Raw genomic sequence first — 19,471 nt, 5'->3', positions numbered from 1 at the left:
ACTTGAAAAGCGCTATATAAATGCAGATCATTTCATTTCATTTCATTTGGAACATTCAGAGATCCTTACGTAATTTCTGGAGTTTGCTGCAAAAAAGAGGCATTTTTTTAATTGTTAAAAGAAATATGAAATAGCCATTACATTTTACATCGATGTCCCAGCTGTTGTTATTTAATTAAAAAGGGACAGTAAATAAGACTGAAGCCTGAAATGTAATGAAGGTTAAAATGTTCCAAGGGCTGAGTATTTTTGCAAAACACTGTACATTTAAGCAATTAAAAGGATTCCCATGCATTTCATGTTGTGCTGTCATTTCTTCTTTATGCTGGAAGGTGGTGCAAAAATTGTCTGTATCGTTGCTTAACCCTTATATTGTGTTAGGAATTGGCACCACCGACCGCTAGACCAGGGTTCTAACTTGGTTAATACCACTTAAAAGAAAGGTATACCGCTTAATATAGTTAAGACAACATCTTAATATTATATACATCCTAACCATACATTCCCATTTTAATTTTGTTTTGTTTCCCCTAAGACACATCAGTTATTACAGTTTATAACATTGAAATGGGTCACTGGAGACCCTAACACCACACAAGGGTCAAAAAGATCATTTCAGAGTTATCTTATATGTGAATTTAAATGGGAATATCTAAATTTCTCAGGTAGAAAACACAGATTGTTCCAAAAAGCGGTTGCAATTGATAAGTGTTCGGACACATTAAAAAGCAAGTCTGAACATCCAGGCCTCACCAGGAGTGACGCAGTGCAGGGCCGATACTCCAGAAGGGCGATACACGATAAATTGTAGCCGAACATCACCCGTTTTTGAGAACTGAGGAGTAAACTAACATTGGAGGGGAAGAAAATGTTTTCAGCAATCACAGAATGCTCCACCTAAAAGAGACATTCCTCCTTGAGTGCTGCTTCACACAGGCTTTTAAACATTCACTTCATTGTTTTCATTGTAAACGGCTTATCAGATCAAGGCCCTGTTCAAATTGCACCTCAAACGACTGACCTGGCTCCCCAGGGAGACTGTTGATTTATGTGCTTACATGCATAAGAGAGGCTGGGGCATTGCAAGCCACACTAAACACTCCACATGCTGCAAGATCAGATGATTAGGTACATCTCAATTAGAGTTTGTGCTGCTGCATTTCATCTTTTAATATTATCGGTCTTATCAGGGAAACTCAGTAAAGGCTAAAATGTTAAAAGTGAAAACATAAGAATGAATATGCTCCTTAACCGTTTTAACTCATGGGACATCGGGGCAGATGAGTCACTTCTGTTCTTTCCATTGAATTTGCTTCATTCTTTGAAATGATGAGTCTTGTTCCTCCTCCCAGATTTATGCTTTTAGTTTTGGTTGACAACCAGGATTTTATACAGGTTGAATAGAAAAAGCCAGGAGGAGAAATAGTAGCAAACTTATTCATTTAGATTATATATAGCTGGATAATTTGGTTGAATGTCATTTCATGAGTTATGTTTTTCTTCATTGTCTTTATTTGTATTTATTTCACTTAATGTGCGACAGTAAATGATAATAAGTAGTTTTTAGGAAATATAAGTGAACTATGCTGTTTTTAAAATAAATACATTAAATACCCTTGTAACATCTCGGAAATTCTAAAATTAAAAGGTGCCGTTACTCTAGCATGTGCATCACATGAGTTTGGCAAGAGTCGCTTTTTTTAACATTCTGACAAAAATTCCAGAAATACCTCATCTACAGTGCGTGCGTACACGCAAATTGTTGAGTACCTGTCCATGTATTTCTGTATCCCCTCAGCACATCTGGCTCCTATTAAGGCCCTGTGACCTGTATATGCGTTTGTAACCATCCCTGCCCCCCTCATCGCACAGTGGGAGGGCTGAGTAATGAGTGCCGATGGGATTCAGAGAACCTCTGGAAATATGAGTGCTTGGGAGACTGCATCGACAAGATGAGATGGTTATTCTTTTGTTTGATCTATGGGTGTTGTTTACAGAGTAGTACATTTTAACCCCATCCTACATTTGTGATAATTATCTAATTAATAATTGTTTTCTGTTTTTTTAAAAGATGCAAACCGTACTCCAACAATTTTAAATACAGAAACGGCAGTGTTAAATGTTACAATATTGAAGTTCTCTCTTAATGCTGTTATTGAGTTGAATAATGCCACTATTAGAGTACAATATAGTTAAAATTCACAGAAACTATTGGTTATAGCCAATTGAATCAAATACACTTTCTTAGGTTGACTATTACTTCACTGATGAGAGGTACCTAAGAAGACAAATACTGCTTGATGCAGGTATGTAACTTATTCAAGGCCAGCTCAATTATAATGCAGTGTTCCCCATACCATTGGGTCTCACTAGGATCTTAAACTTGTTTTAAAATCAAACATTTTCAGATATATAAATAAAAATGCATGGATATATGTATGTGAAGCTAATTAAAATATTCAAGATATTTCATTATATAAAATATCACAAATTAAATGGTGTCCTCACTTGCGCCCTATTTTTGACCTCTCAGTTGGTATTGGTTAATTGGTTGGTTAATACAGTGGAACCTTGGTTTTCGAACGCCTCTCAGTGCGGACAAATCGGTGTTCGACCAAAAATTTCGAGAAATTCTTGCTTCTGTTCGGTCAAAAAATCGGAGTTCGAACGCCGGTACGCTAGGGTGCGATGCTGAGCGTCGTACGGGTGTTTTAGTCCCTAATTATGCCTCCGAAGAAGGTCGGTGCAAGCAGGACAGGTGAAAAAAAAAAACAAGTTGTTCGTACAACTATTGCCTTTAAGAAAGACATAATAGCTAAATATGAAAGAGGTGTACGAATTTCCGATCTTGCTAGTGAATACAGCATGGCTAAATCCACTATCAGTACGATAGTAAAGAATAAGGGGGCTGTGAAATCGAGTGATCCGGCTAAGGAAGTTAGCGCTATAAGCAAGCAACTGCCGCAAGTTTTGGAAGAGGTTGAAAAACTTTTGACGATTTTTCTCTCCCCACCGTCCACCACAAAGGTAAGAAATCCTATTCATAATCCTTTTTTTTTTTTAATTTTTACACGTTCATGTTAGCGTAATCTTTCGTACGGAGGATTACGCTAACACGCACGTACGATTAGCCTGGGTTAGCTTCATGTTTACGTTCATGGTAAACATTCAGGGTGTTGGAACGGATTAAAACGATTTTACATTACTTTTAATGGGAAAAACGATTTCGGTGATTGAACAAATCGGTTTTCGAACAGGGTTCTGGAACGGATTATGGTCGAGAGCCGAGGTTCCACTGTATGCATGTTTTCGTTTGCTGAACAGAGGGGGGGAAGGGTTGGAGGGGCACCGTAGCCACGCAATTGATAACGATAATGCAGAGATGGATCAAAAACCTTTGTACGGTCTCATTTTTACTTTCAAAGTACAATGTTATAAAATAGAAAACATTTCCCTTTATTTTAGGTTACTACAGAAAATAACTTTTACGACCAAGGATGTTATTTTTTCGAATGTCAAAGGCAAACATTGATAGTGCTGACTTGAGTTATTTGACTTCGATAAAAACACCCCTCTGTCTGAAATGGTTGGAAAAAAGAACTGTACTGAAATCGGCAACACACTACAATATTTTATACATTCATTTTGCGGAGTTCTACAAAGGCATATGTAGCATGAAGTGACAGCACTGCCTCTCATCTGTTTAGTTATATAGCCTCTAAGTATTACAAAAACTTGTTTGAGAGATGCCGGTCTTGCACAAGTGGGTGTGCTGCATGTTTGTATATTTTAGTTGTGTTATTTTCAAGTCGTTAAATAAGCTGTTGTATTAATAAACAATACATTTGCATTTCTACAATTAATCTTAGTCAAATCAATTAACTGCACCAATTAATTCTGTTATTTTATATCCAATACAGTTTAGGTACAATAATTCCTGTTTATTGTTCAATGTTGTCTTCGCTGATGTCTCCATTGGGGTAAACTGGAGCAGTCAATCTCTGCAGTCCATTAACTTTGAAAGAAAAGCAGTGGCACTGAGATGAAGTGAAATGTGGAGCTGTGTGAGAAAGACTAAATGCAAGATAAGAGCAGGCTTTTCACTGTGACCCTTGGACAGAAGACATTGTAGAAATTGCAGTTGAACAATGAGAGTGTAATATAGGCTGAGCGCAACACTTTAGACATAAAAGCCAGTTCAAATCCGCACAATAACTAACTGCTCGAACTAAATTGGTAGTACACGGCTGTGCCGTCCATTATAGTGGTCCAGAAAAGGGTTATGTACAGCCTGCTCCATCAAAAATTAATGACTATACTGCTTGAGTAATTACACTTACTAAACACGTTTTATTCAATAATGAAATAGTAAATGGTGTAAATCCATATTTGTTGACATCAATTACATGGCTGACTTGAGAAGCCTATAAGCCTGTTAGGCAGGGGTCACCAACATTTTGGAGCAAAGAACTACCATTTGTTAAATATTGGCACGGAGGGCTACGAATTTAATATAGATTTCTGAAATAACATTATTTCTATGTTGTTACCAAGTTGTAATTATTAGAAGTGAACCACTAGAACATTATGTCAGTTAGTAATCAAATTTACTAGAAAATCCTAATGACCCATCCCTGGTGAGCCACTTTCAGAACCTGTCTGCAGGTGTTCCTGAGGGGCCACCTGGTGGTGCCCACGGTTCCCCGATGAAGACCCTTGAATTATAGGCTTCCTTCTAAGCTTGGGATAAGAAGGCGCTAAAACGTAATGAAATTGAATATTATATGATCAAAGCCCTGCTGACTGGCAGACAGAGACCAAGAAAAAGAGACCAACAGAGAGAAAGAAAGAGCAAAAGAGAGAGCACATTGAACCTAGTACGTATTTGTAATTAGTTGATGGTCTGTTTTTTTAGGGTTTTTGGGGGGGCTGGGCGTGGTCGGTTTAAGCAAAACCTCACTGTCTGAATAAGAGTGCGAGCCAGCAAGATAAAGAGCGAGAGAGATGCATCGCTTCTGCGGCACGACAAAGGCGCTAGACACAAATCCTTCTTAGCGAGATGCAGAAGAAGGCATAGTGGTGTCCGCTCGCAATACAGTTTGAAAAGAAGCTATTATATGAATTTGCACCAGAGATCTCAAGTCAAGGGGTGTGTTTGGTTTGAAACTTGGCTGCCCACGTAAACCTCCATCCCCCACTCCTCTAATTGGAAGTTCTTCTGCCACCAAGTACGCTTTTTACTGACTGGTTCATTTCATTATTTTTTCCTTCGTGTTTGACCGGCCTCACAAATGCTCTTTAATGAGACTGCACGTTGGATGCAACGAAGAACTGTTGTCAAATATGCGCAGATAACAACTGCAGTGGTAAGGTCACGTCACAAGATCACAACTGACCAAGATTATTCTCCAGGGCACAGTCCAAAAGTGTAGAAGAAAAGGAAGACAGAGAAAGAACTGAGCCGAAAACTTCAAGGACTGGACTGGTGCCAACTTTATCACAACCCCAAAACAGCTGTAGAGAAGGCTGTCCAAAGTCTCGTCTTCAGAGGTGCCCCGACGACCCATGCAGTTAAGGGATCAGTGAACCATGAATGAGCCTTTTTAACTTATACAGCAATGAGTCTGCTTTCCAATGATAAGCATTTACATTTGATACATATTTATCATCTTTCGTCTCAGATGTTTCTGATGGTTCCGTTTCGCTTAAAATTTGAAGCTATGTAGAAAAGCAGAGTTAACATTTTTTGTTTAGAGTGGCTTCTCCCATCACTAAGAAGGCACATATTTCAGCTATCATCTTTTGGTCCAATATTGTTAAGCATATTTCCAACACTCCTTTTCCCTCTCTAATCAGTAAGAAATGTGCAAAAATTCAGAGGTGTTTAACAAGGAGAAGATCTAAGCTGATAACATGTACTTTTGCGCAGAGCTTATGTATTGACTTAAAACTTTGATCTTGTTTTTAAAGACACACGATTAATCTTTTTTTTTTTTTTTTTTACTAATTAAAACGACATTCTAGAAACTACTAGGGAATGGTATTGATAATGTATTGTCACTTTATGACCCAAATAGTAAAAGAATGGTACAATGACTGTAGCAGATCGTGTAAGAAGCAGAGCAACTTTGATGATGTGGACAAAAAAGGTCTTTAAAAATGTAAAACAATTATTTGTAGAAGCAAACTGGCATTAATCCAATATCAACCCATGTGACTCAGCTGATTTTGTAATTGAATGTATCCCCCCATGCTTTAATAGACATCTTTTTTGAAAGTGCAAGGAATTTTTTAAGACATACTTTGAAAATCCACTTCATTAAAAGAGAACACATACTTATTGTCTCTATATTACAGTTTGAACAGAAAAAGACATATGAAATGATTGTGACGATACTGTCAGCAATTAACAGCTAATTAGGCCTGCGCATATGACAAAAATAGTTACCAGTTGATATAAATAATTATCACATCTCCCCACGCCCCCTTTTTAAGTGCTGAGTGAAAGTTGACAAAACCAAATGGTGCCAAATGGTGTTAGAAGGAAGATGCATGGTGACAAACTACTACAGAGATTTTCACAGATATGAGGAATATTAAAAAAGTTAAAAGTTAACAAAATGGCGCAACATAAAACTAGATTGAGGAATCCAAATAGGCAAAATACTGAAGGTAGAAAGCTTTCATATGGACTATGAAGATTTTTTTTTTTGCGACTTCAAAATGTATTGATGTCTTCTCGCCTTATTTTGAGTGTCTACTGAAGTCTAAACTTAAATAGACAGTGTGTAATATTTAAAAAAGTCATTAAAAAAACAATAACATTAATTTTAGTAATAGGTAAAAATATATGAACTATCATATCAACAGTAATTTTCACCAATAAGTCATAGGTGGAGAAATTTGTATTTCTTTTGCACAGTGGAATCCCCACTTAAGTTGCCGCCAGTTTGTTTCGGCATTCTGACGCAAAGCTGTACTAGGTGGCCCTGGCCCGCAGCAGAAGAAACTATGCTATCTTTTGATCACATTTTACACATTGAGGCTTTTGTAGTATTTGTCAAAAAACAGTGCCATTAACTGTATGAACAATTTGCAGCACACATAAATGCGCATCACACTTGATCAATAGCCAGAAACGTACTAAAGAAGAAAAGTAATTTCCAATTCATCCGAAAAGTATGATTGCATTACATCTGGAGAAACTCTGTCCAACTTCTATGGTTTACCAACAGTCTCTTGTAGCCAACGTCCTATCTTTTCATTGTCGAGTGTTGCCAAATTGCTGGGGCAGCCAATGCTGTAATTTTTTTTTACCTTTTTAGGGGGTCTGCGATTTACTTTGCTGATGCAAAGCAATGAATATACATGCAAGACTTCTATGTAAAAGAAAAAAAGACATTTTAAATCCGTGGCCACATGTTAAGATTCAGAGTATGTTGCGCTTTGAAAGTGAAGTAGGGCTCTCTGAACATGCAGACGCAGACACACAATGAAATGGCATGTTGAATTGATTAAACTAGACCCCCAGACGCATACACATATATCACTAGGACTGAGAAATATGCCCATTGGTGCTTACATCTGATATGAAATAGCAACGAACTACATTTATAGATTATTATTAACGGTTTAAAAGGACATTGTGTATATATATAATGTTTTATACATACAGTAATTAATGTGATAGGTGAAATCCAAGAAGTAGAAACTTCTTTTTTTTTGTGGGCAAAAAAAAGGATTTACAAAAAAACAAAAAGAAACACATCTTTAGGGGCCGATATATTTTAATCCTGTACCTTTAAAGCATTTTTAAAAGCAAATGACTACTCTTTGGGAAACGGTTTATGAGACCTTAATGCAGAACACAACGCAAAAAAACATTGAGCTGCAAGCGGTGAAAAATGTACCACATTTTCTCAACAATAAATGAGTGCATACTAGTTTATAATTTTGCAACTACACTTTTTTAAGGCTTTTCATTAAAAATCATTGTTTTATTAAAACAATACAAATATAAGAGTAAAAATAGATGGGTTCTTGCACTTCTTTCTACCCCTTCTAAACATCTAAAAATGCTTTCACTAAGTTAACAAATGTTTTTTTAAGATAATTCATATGAACATAGGGCAGCACGGCGGTAAAGTGGTTAGCGCATGTGCGGCACAGTTCTAAGGTCTTGGGAACCTCCTGTGTGGGTTCAAATCCAGCTACCGGACTTCCTGTGCGGAGTTTGTATGTTCTCCCCGTGCTTGCGAGGGGTTTCCTCAGGGCACTCCGGTTTCCTCCCAAATTCCAAAGACATGCATTTCAGGTGGATTGGCCGGTCCAAATTGTCCCTAGGTGTGAATGGGCGAGCGAGTTGTCTGTCCCTGTGTGCCCTGCGATTGGCTGGCAACCAGTTCAGGGTGTCCCCTGCCCACTGCCCGATGATTGCTGGGATGGGCTCCAGCACCCCCGCGACCCTACTGAGGATAAGCGGTGCAGCTAATGAGATGAGATGAGATATGAACATATTTTTAATAAATCAATTTAATTATTTGAGCAATCGCTTTTGTTTTGCTTTAAACAATTAGTATTGCTCGTAAAAGCATAATTGTTTTGCAGATGTATGAGCTGTGTCACTTTTTGTGTGTTTTACCTTATCTACAACATGTGCATGTAAATACAAAACCTCTAACCAGAAATGTTGAACTTACATGTCCATAGTTGACGAACCCATGTTTATTGGCGATTAGGTCAGCCTCTTCTCGGCCTCCAGGTATATGGACAGCCCATGTGTTGGTGTAGACCTTCTGACCCAAAACTGGTTGCAGCTCCGAAACCAGCAAGACCAATAGGGACCACAATATCAACTCCAGCAGCGTGAGCCTATGATTGCTCGCAGAGAATGGTGGTCTGGCAGCCATGGGGTCTCCAGGAACAGCAGAGTCTATGGGCACTGCACCTTTTTGCCAGGCTAGGGCTGCCTGAGGTGCTTTCCGGGGCATGGAGAGATTAGGAAAGGGAAGGTCACGTCTTACCTGACAAAAAAGACAAAAGTATAACAGTAAAAATGAACACAGCATCATTATTAGTCAAGTAGAGGTTAAACAAATGATTGTTATACAATGTACCATATTTTCTTAGTTTCACAGCTCATTACAATCACATAACCTCACAACTACTTATACCTTTTCAGCCTCTTAAAAGCGTGATATTTCCTGAAATACATGGTCCCCCAAAAATGCAATTATGACCCGATCAAGACCATTAATGAATCATTAAACATTTATAGTACAAAAATGATAGTCTCTTAAATCTAGTGAAAAAGAGGTCATCCCCCAATTGTGCAAGTTCTCTTACTTGAAAAGATTTGGGAGGCCTGTATTTGTCAACATGGGTAAACCTCAGCCATGAGAGGTAGAAAAAAAAAAGAAAAAAAAACATTGTTTGATCTTTTTAAATTTTAGTTCCAAATTATAATGGAAAAAAGTATTTGGTCACCTACAAATAAGTTCTGTTTCTGGCTATCAAAGAGGTTTAACTTCTAACGAGGTCCAACGATGTCTAGCAAGGATCTTCTAGTTAACTCATTATCGGTATAAAAAAAAACACCTGTCCAGAAACCCCCGTCAGTCACACGCCAAACTCCGCTATGGCCAAGACCAAAGATCTGTCAAACAACACCAGATACAATATTGTAGACCTGCACCAGGCTGGGAAGACCCCCCCCCCCCACCTTCTGTCTAACATAGTTGATGTGTACCCATGTTGACAATTTACAGGCATCTCTAATATTTTCAAGTTAGAGAACTTGCACAAATAGTGGTTTACAAAATACGTATCTGCTTCACTGTACATGTTTTAAACGAATAGGCAAGGCACATCCCCCAATAGCTTACTTTGTGTCAAGTTTACAAATAATAATGAATTAGGAAAAATTAAAACTCAAAAGTATATGATTTAAAGATCTTGCATAAACCACTTGAATAATTAACACAAATATTGACCCCAAAACATTTAACTGTGAATTTAAACATAGCAATTGTAAGTGCAGGTGGTAAAATGCATGTGGCTTATTTCCTATGCTGTGCTTTCAGGTGGCTTTAGCGGATGAACTTTCCAATTTTGAAAAATCCTTCTGTATTGGCACAAGGCAGAACACAAACAACAGGTTTGAGCAGGCATTCCAAGAGCCAGACAGAGTTTTTGAGACATTAGATGAGAAAGTAAAGGGAAAACACCTTGTTATTGTTTTGAGACACCTAAACAATTTGAACCATTTGGGAGCACAAGAGTGGACATCCAAAAAGAAAAAATACTTTTAAAAAAAATGCCTATGTTAACAACTAAATCTTGTGCTCCCTAAATTAAAACACTTATATACAGCAGTGAATTGGAACACATCTTTTGGATGCTGGTTTTATTTTTCAAGACTTGTTATGAATATATCTGCATCTAACACCAGGATAAGTCTTATGTTTTGAAAAGACCTGCTCGAATTCATTGCTTCCTGCTCAAAGTTGTCAAACTTGCTTACCTTGTTCAAGTCTTTTCATCTATTGTAATATATCACCATACTCGAAGAATAAGTCTGTGTCAAGGGATGGCCCACCCAATAGATCAAATGTGTTTCATTTGAGACATCATAGCACTAGTTTAAGGGCGTCGAGAAGTGTTCAAAATTGCCTGAATTTTCTTTATAGAAGGTGGAAATACTTTATTTTGCAAGCTGGACATATGAGTACTACCTTGTAAAATTAGTTTCTTGCGCTACATTGTTCCTCTTTCTGAGTAACGCTTTTGCTTTAAAATGCTTCAATATGAGTTTATGTTTTTTTGTAGTCTATAAACTTTAGCAAGGACTCATGTTCTTTTTTTGTAGATACAAAAATACATTATGATTTTACAGTTGAGCGTCTAAAATGTAAATACTTCAAAAAATATAGCAATCTACTTATCTTAATATATATATATTTGCAGTAAGTCCAATTACAAACTAAAAGATGTTGGTGAATTGAAAGGGATTACTTTGGTTGTTCAGCAGAGGGAAAGGTTTTTCAGGTTATTCATGTCCTTCAAGCATTCTGCGCCCTTCGCATCCAATTATATCTTTTCTTCTCTGCTGGTTTGAAAAAGATTAAAAACACCCAAGTCACAAACACTGTTGATCTGAAACCTTTGTACAGTCCATGGTCAGTGTGTACACAAAGACAGACTATTTCAATTGAATGACAAGAGTCAGAAAAGTAGAGTATACATTGAAATAATCCTAATATATTAAAAACAGCCTTGTGCTGGTAAAAAACATGTTGTACTAACAACTAAACTCATTTAAATTCAAGACAAAATCCAACAATGCAAAAGCCATTTTTCAAAAAATCAAAATAAAGATGATAAAAGTCAGGTGGTTCATTTGCCTGTTTGTATATATATTCAACTCAAATGTTCAAAATCAGCCATTTTGTAAAATACATATCGAAGTCACGTTGTAAATAATAATAAACAACTACAAAACTGTAAAAAATACTAATCAAATTTAAAGTAAATAGCTTTTTCCATCACCTGAGACCTTGCAGGTCAAAGTAACATAAAAAGAACAAATAACACACAGGACTTACAAATTCAAAAGGAGCAAATCTGAAGCATAACTTACTCAACTTTATCCTCTATCCTTTAGTGAAGCGAGTAAACAGGTTTGCAAATCTCTGTTTGAGGTTAGCATGCACTGACTTTAAGTACAGATGTCGGTGACCTCACCTACAAGCTCAGCCACTCAGTTGCCTAACAGCAGGGTTCAAAAGCGCACACACACGCCAAGTTCTGCTGTGTGCAGGAACTATTTCGCTATTCACCAGAGGCATGAGGCAAAGCCCACCGTTTCTTTGTGAGTGGTCTTGTGTAGGAGCACAGTAAATGATACCACATGTGAGGCAGTCGACTTGTAGTTTTAGAGAAAATACAGGAAATCATAATAAGCCTCATTAAGCTACAAAGATTGCAGCGCTTACAATTTTTACATCGACAATTATCTCAATGGTGAAATATACTGTATTAACGTCGGAAAATTACAAAAACACCCATACTTGCTGTTTTTTTCACATGTGCTATAACTAGATACTGACAAAATCACTGTATGGGCACCATACACCTAACCTTTATAATTAAAACATGTGTTTATTGTTGACTGTAATCAGCTGTTCCTGTATGATTTTTAACTGACTATCATCCCAATAATTAATTAAATATTTGGATATAGACCAATTATAGTATGTTGAGTAGGTATGCTAACTCCGTGGTTTCCGTTTCTTGAAAAATTGATTCCAATGACAGTCTTGACCATTTGTGGGGTTGTAACAAGGTTCCAACCAGCAAGGGTTGGGATTATAATTTTTTATATTTTTGAGAGTATGTCAAATGTCTTTATTTTTTTGGACTCGCTACAAACATGGCAATTGATTTGATGCAAAGTACACGTGACTAGAGAATTTTAGTCTACAAGGGGAGAAAATCCATAACAGTCCACAAAGATGATTTAAATTTCCTTTGACTGTTTTTTGGATCAATTGTAAATTTATTTATAGTTACGGGCCATTTATTTTAATATGACTCTGCCACAGCAACTCAAACATCAAAAAACAAAGCGAAACAAGTCGTTTTAAAAAATGTATAGTAACACCAATTGAACAGAATGGCCCAAACAATGCGCATGGAGGTTGCAAATATGCAAAAGCAGAGTTCAACTCCTTTACGGGATGCCGGAATGAGTCATTAAACATCAATTTTCCTTCATAGTCATTGTTCCTGTTTTTTCAACATTTAATAAAATGACAACAACATATGCTCTGGAATCAGAATAGGTTTAACAGACATCCAAGTCTGTCTCCTACTTACATGAAAGCCATTAAAAGTATTAGTATTTAGAAGAAAATTCCTTTGCAGATAAATGATCATGTGTAGACGGTATGGCTAAATTGCATAGTCAACAATTGTGCAGAAAATTCAAAGAGCCTTCCTTGCATTATCTGAATTGCTTACAATCACAAGGGATGCACTTATATCATATATTTTACCAATCCAGTTATTTATTTTTAGGAGGTGGGATATTGATAAGAACACACCATGCAACATTCACCCTTGCGAAGATGTCTTACTATAAAATATCAAGCAGTATTTGGGAAGGAATTAATAAGTAGTTGTTTTAACAAAGTAGTTATCTTTTTTTAAAAAGTCTGTGAGTAACCTCAGCAGATGTTGACAGTAGGTGGGATTTTGGGGCCTACGAGCACTTGAGATGAGATTGGTGAGAAAGAGGGGTTGGTCAGGAATCACAGATTCCCAAAATTGGGGAAAGGTGTGCCAATAAATCTTTTGGCCCTTCAATATTCTCATCCCTATTAAAAGGGGCCACAAGAAAAGTAACTTTTCTATTAAGTGCTGACATTTAAAAAATTTTTTTACCCTGACACCATTTTTCTTTTAATTTTATCTGAGCACAGCCCAAAAACAACAACCAATAATTAACAAAAGCACACAATAAAATCCCCGGTTCAAGACCGGGTGGAAACAAATGTTGGCCTGAAAAGGGATGGGCGCCACCAAGCTGTACTTTCCCAACACACACCACAGGAAATGGTGACCCTACGATCCTCTTGATCAAACAAACCATACACAATAAAATATTTGCACACAAACAGCTGCACAATAGAATGATACAATACAGAATCAGGTGCCCAAGGAGAGTAGGCTCAAGCACAATATTTTAAGTAGGAGTGGGAAAAAAAAAAAATCAATTCATTTATATATCGTGATTTTTAAAACAGACATTTCTCCCCAGAATCGATTTTTGTGACGTCATATCCAATATGTTAAAATGCAGGATTGCAAACGGAAGCGGAAAATGGAAGAAGAAAGTGTGCAAGACGGCGCCCATAAATTTCAACTCCGGAGTATGGAAATATTTTGGTTTTTTGACAGTTCCCAGGAAGACAGAGCTAGGCATGACCAAAACTGCCTCCAAACTATGTCGCAGACCCCACAGATCCCACTGCGGTAACACGACGGACATGACTGCACATCTTTTGCCCAATCACCCGATATCAACATTAATCAGCTCTTTCTTGCACAAGAACCTTGATACTAAGCACTACCTAATTTAACACAGGCTGCCAAAGGTAACAGAAGCCTACTTGTTACCTGCTTGTATCAAAAAGTGCAGTAGGTTTTGTTTGTTGGTGTTTATCTGCAATCCAGGGTTCTTTAAAACTTGAATTCCAAGTACTTAAATTCAAAGCTCACATTTCAGCTGCTTTTCTTTAGAAGGAGTTTTTGCACTAATACATTTTAGTGCCTTAAAGCAGGTATGTCCAAAGTCAGGCCCAGGGGGCAGTTACAGCCTGCAGCCTCTGTCATTAAATTTATAATGGTGTATTGTCCTAGAAGGTGTTTATGATTTAAGTTGCTTGATTTTAAGGAAAGAAAATGAAATTGCAATCATTAATTATATTCAATCACAGTACTTCGCAATTATGTAGTATCGTGATATAAATCGAATCGGCACATTAGTATGATAATACAATGAATCATGACCAAAGCATATCATCTCACCCCTACTTTTGAGTATGTTTTCTGCCATTGCTACTTTTCTTGCAGGGAAGACAAATTCAAAAATCAAAATAAGGAAAAATTGTAGCCCACAAAAGCAGACCCGTATCCCAATGCGGTAACACGGGGAACGTGACCACACATCTTTTGTGCCATCTCCCTGATATCAACATTAATCAGGGATCTCCAACCTTTTTTGAGCTTAGAGCTACTTTTTGTTCCCAGTTAGCACTAGGGGCATTCAGTTTGATATGCATTTCTAAATTAACAACTTATCGTGTTATTACTATATTATTACCAGATTAAATAAACAGTCAACCACTAAAAGAATAATTTTACAAGAAAATCACAATGACCCAGCACTGGTCAAAGGTCATCATCTAAATCATTGCATTGATGTATAACTTATGGGGTGGCACAATGGCTTTTTCAATGCTGTACAAGCATATTGGACCTTCAAATTATTGAGTATCTGAAAGGTAGAAAAAAAAAACTTGAATATTTTTCGGTAGTTGATGATTTATGCATTCATAATAAAGTTTTAAGTATGTTCAAGTTTTAACATGTTTAATTAAAAAAAAAACTATCTGTATGTTCTTTGTACCCAGCCTTATGCACACTCCAAAGACGTTTCTACAGTAGTCAAATAGGCTGGATTGCTTCTATATGTATTTTCCCAAATCCCCACACATTAGCTTAAATAATAACTTAAATAAGGAAACATTAACTAACTCTAATTGATAAAATGTGGTCTTTTTACATGTCTATTTGTAGTTAAAAGAGCTGCACGGAATTTGGAACTTTGTTACTCTCTGCCGCCATCTACTGGCTCAGTCATGATTGCAGCCTCAGTTACATTATTCATAATCCACATGCAAGTACGTGTATTTCTTCAACGCGCTTGAATAAACTTTTAATGTTTTTTTGTGGATTTGGGTTGACACTTGGCCTCTACTAGAAACAGGCCTAATCTTCCTTTCACTGTTTCCATGTTATAATAACGAGGTCTGCAACAATTGGTCGACATAGTCGACAAAAATCAATAATAGACTATAGTCGCCAGACACATTCTTCTTAACAGAAAGCGGCATCTCTACATAAATATAATTTCTGCTAGGAGTTGCGCAAGTGTAATGCCATTAGCGTCTTTGTTTGGAGCAGTAACACATCAACTACACTTACCAAAACTGGTGAGTGCATTTTAGCCTGGATGTGGCCAATAAAAAGACTGTAAAGCAGACCTTGCGTAAATTGGTAAAGCACAATCATTTCAAGAACACATCGGACTTTTGAACAGAACAGTGACTGACTTGCATCAGTAAAATGAGAGTAGATACGATTTTGATTACATCCATTGTACATTTTATACGTATATATTTTGCTATAAAAGTAAGATTGAGCATTATGCCTTGCGTATTTGAAATAAAATGCACGCAGTCCAAAGAACAAACGTCAGTTGTTAAAAGCGTTTGATTTCAAACTGCTGGGATTTGTTAGAACCCCAGTGTGTAATATTTGACCACTGTGTTGCCTGGTGCAAGCGAGGGCCAGTGCCACTGAGCACAGCGTGGTGGCAGCATGCCATTCAAACATGGCAGAGGACAGAGGTTTATTTATGGATTTACGGCTTGGGTCACACTGCAGGGAAAAAAGATTTCTGCACAAAATCAACCTGTATGCGATCTAAACGGAACATATGCAATTTTTTCAAACCAGACCAAGGCCACTTTCATATGTTGCCCTAAATCAGATACATACGTGATTTTTAGAATGTGACTGCTGTGTGAAGAATTGAGACGCAATCATGCGACCTGCATGTTATTATTGGGCGGAAGACATCACTATTTTGCCTTCAGGCAGGCAGGAGGAAACAGAAAAATAAAGAACCACGGCGGACGAAAGCACAGTCATTAAATCACACATGCATGGAAGATGAACACTTGCATCGTGGATTCACAACGTGTCACTCAAGTTCATGCGTAAAGCTGTAGTATCCGCTTGTGGTAGTTAAGAATATTTACATTCAAATCCCAGCAAACATACAGCATTCAATCGGGGAATCCGAGGTTGCGGATTTGAATAATATATGGGGGGAAAACGCTCCGCTGTTAACATCCAAGAGTACTTTCACAAATATGAGTGCATTTCAAGTGATATCACAGGTCCTCTTCTGTGCATATGTGACAGCTGTGGCGCATTCATACGATCATATCAAGAAGCATACAAGTTGCATTTAGTTGGAAATGTACACGATCTCACAATAACATCCAAAATTTAACAAATAAATCGGAATTGAGCATTAAGCTCTGCAGTGTGAACCAAGCCTAAGTTTCTACTGACCAAGCACCGTGACTGATTGATTTTATTTTACTTAACTTTTGTAGTAATGCTGAAGTATGTTTAGGAGAAAAAATATTTTTCATGGTACTTGTTTTTCTTGAGGTTATTACCATATGCTGCATAATCACAGAGCCAAGGAAAAAGTAGTTGATCCCTTCCTGAAATCTGTGTTTTTGCATATTTATCACCTACAAAAGGTTTCAAATCATCAAACTACTATCAATATCAAACAGAGATAACCCAAAGATATGCAAAATGTAGTTTAAAAATGTTGATTCCATTTATTAAGGCACAAAAAAATAGAAAACTATCTTGCACTCTGTGATAAAGTAATTGCCTCTCCGTTTGTGCCCTCAAATTCAAGCGCTCATGGATCAGTGTAACGATACGAAAAACACCAGCGAGTCCACCTCGGAAAAAAATAAATAAAAATATAAATGAAGGTTCTTGAGTGGCCATGTTGAAATTCAGATTTAAGTCCAAATTAGATTCTGTAGTATGACTTTATGAGGGCAGTTTTGGCTAGAATAACCCTTCAATATGGAAGGTTTTAAACGATTTTGCAAAGTAGAGTGGGTCAAAAATACTCCATGGCGTTGTGAAAGACCAATTATTCTGTAAGCACTGCTATTACGTTCAGGGGCCAATTACTTTTTCCACATAAGGCCAGATAGGCTTTAGTTTTGGTCTTTTTCTGTGCCTTAATAAATAGAAACAACATGTCATAATTGCATTTTGTATTTCCTCGGATTGTGTTTGTTGGATTTCAAGATTGGTTTGATGATCTGAAACCTTTATGGGCGGCAGTAGCTCAGGAGGTAGAGCGATCGTTTTAGGATTAAGGGATCCCAGTTCGTGTTACACGTCGAAGTGTCCTTGGGTAAGACATTGAACCCCCAATAAGCAGGTTAGCGCCTTACATGGCCGCTATTGGGAAATGTGAAGCACAATGTAAAGCGCTTTGGGAAGTCATTGACTTAAAAAGCGCTATATAAATGCAGATCATTTCATCATTTCATTTCATGAGTGATGAAAATACAAAACACACAGAAATCAGGAGCAAGATTCATCATTACCTCAAGACCCAATTCCTCGAACCTAACGTTTTCCACCCCAAACAGCTCTGACCAAACGTAAAAGCAGATTTCTGCGTTGGAAAACAAAGCAGAAAGGTTCTTTTAACTCAGTTGGGCTTGCTGACAAATACTTACTAGAGAACTTTCAACTTTTTACAGACATCTTCAACAACGCACCCCACCTTTACTCCAGTGGTCAGTAGGTAAATGATGTAGCTTTGACATCATGAAGAGCTCAACTATGGAAATTCATTGAATATTGACTCTATTTAGAAGAATATTTTTAAAGGATTTGGTTTAACAATTTTATTGACACTTTTAACAGCAATTAAACACATTCACAATTTCACCATAAGAAAAGGTGGGGTTGGGGTTTGTAAGGTTTATTGTTCTATATTCTTTATCAATTATCCATTATCGGTCAAATCATAATAATAAAAACAAGTTATTTTTATTTTTGGGTTTGTTTGCGTCGTTTTCTTTTGCTTCCCCGCCAGCCGCGTTGTTGATCTCACCTCTTTGAGTTAAATCCGTGATACTACCACGTAGTCATCTATCTGGCAGTCAATCTCCTCCGTCTGCTTGACGAAATGCCCCGCAAAGTACAACGTAAACTCGACTTCCACGCTAGGTCAACTCGTTTGACTTCACAACCTTCCTTCTCTCTTTTTTTTACTTCTTTCATATTCTTATTGCCTAAGCGTAACACCTTTTTTACAAATCCGGAGAAGCCGCGGGTGATCACCCAATCAAACCAGGCACAAACGACGTCACCGCGGCGTGTGTAAACTCGCAGCCCGACAATCTGACAGCCGCCAGGTTCGACAAGACCACCATGTTTCGCCTGAGCTCGCCGTCCCCTTGGTAGCGGGGAAGCCGAACATTTAAGTCCAAATGCGTGCGTCGGAGCTAATGGCAAACTTACGAAGGGCTTAACTTACCAGTTTCCGTTTACATGCTGCTCGACTCGGCGTGTTATCTCGCACCCACCGGTGCTAGAAACGACGACGACGCGGAAAAAGCACGGAGCATTTGATAAGAGAAAATTGCTGGTTATAAATAGTCATGATATCCCTGTGCGGTGTTCCGCCAGGGAGGTCCACACAAGCCCCAGGAAATACGTCACGGGCCATGGACCGAGCTGGGCCCGCTCGAAGAGACACTCACTCGTATGACGCGGCGACAGCACCACCTGGCGTCTTTGTGAGGAATAGCGACCTTGAGCCTATGCGTTTGGCCGGCATCGCTGACGCCGGGTTTATCCTTCGGTCAGAGAGAATCACAAATCCTTAGAGGGGTTCAAAAAGGCATACCTGTCAACCTCCACGATAATTTCCCTTACAAAGTACAAGAAAATCTTACACCGCATTTTGTTTTCAAATGTGTTTATTTATGTAGTTTAACATGTTATATTGTACATGTCGTTATATCATATATATTGTTTATTAACATTGTGTTGTGAGATACTG

The 19,471-nt window shown here is 37.7% G+C and overlaps 1 protein-coding gene across 5 annotated transcripts in view; it reads right to left on the bottom strand.

The window, feature by feature from the left end:
- furina (furin (paired basic amino acid cleaving enzyme) a) overlaps positions 1 to 19,130 on the bottom strand; it is a 62,150-nt gene extending 43,020 nt beyond the window's left edge. The window contains exons 1-2 of one of the 5 annotated variants that reach the window (XM_088334588.1): positions 18,944 to 19,130; positions 8,700 to 9,023 (exon numbers count right to left, since the gene is read on the bottom strand). In XM_088334588.1, coding sequence (XP_088190714.1) covers positions 8,700 to 8,990 — 291 coding nt within the window. In that variant the 5' untranslated portion in view covers positions 8,991 to 9,023; positions 18,944 to 19,130. Of the gene's footprint in view, positions 1 to 8,699; positions 9,024 to 11,603; positions 11,727 to 18,517; positions 18,665 to 18,943 lie in introns of those variants that run through there. The other 4 variants (XM_088334591.1, XM_088334587.1, XM_088334590.1 and 1 more) reach the window with 4 other exon arrangements.
- Between the last annotated feature and the right edge of the window lie 341 nt (positions 19,131 to 19,471).

Source organism: Urocampus carinirostris, chromosome 4, assembly GCF_059441175.1.
Source record: "Urocampus carinirostris isolate Australia breed hairy pipefish chromosome 4, RoL_Ucar_1.0, whole genome shotgun sequence".
Taxonomy (NCBI): Eukaryota; Metazoa; Chordata; class Actinopteri; order Syngnathiformes; family Syngnathidae; genus Urocampus; species Urocampus carinirostris.
The sequence above is the reverse complement of the archived record's forward strand: the minus strand, read 5'-3'. Positions and strand labels throughout refer to the sequence as shown.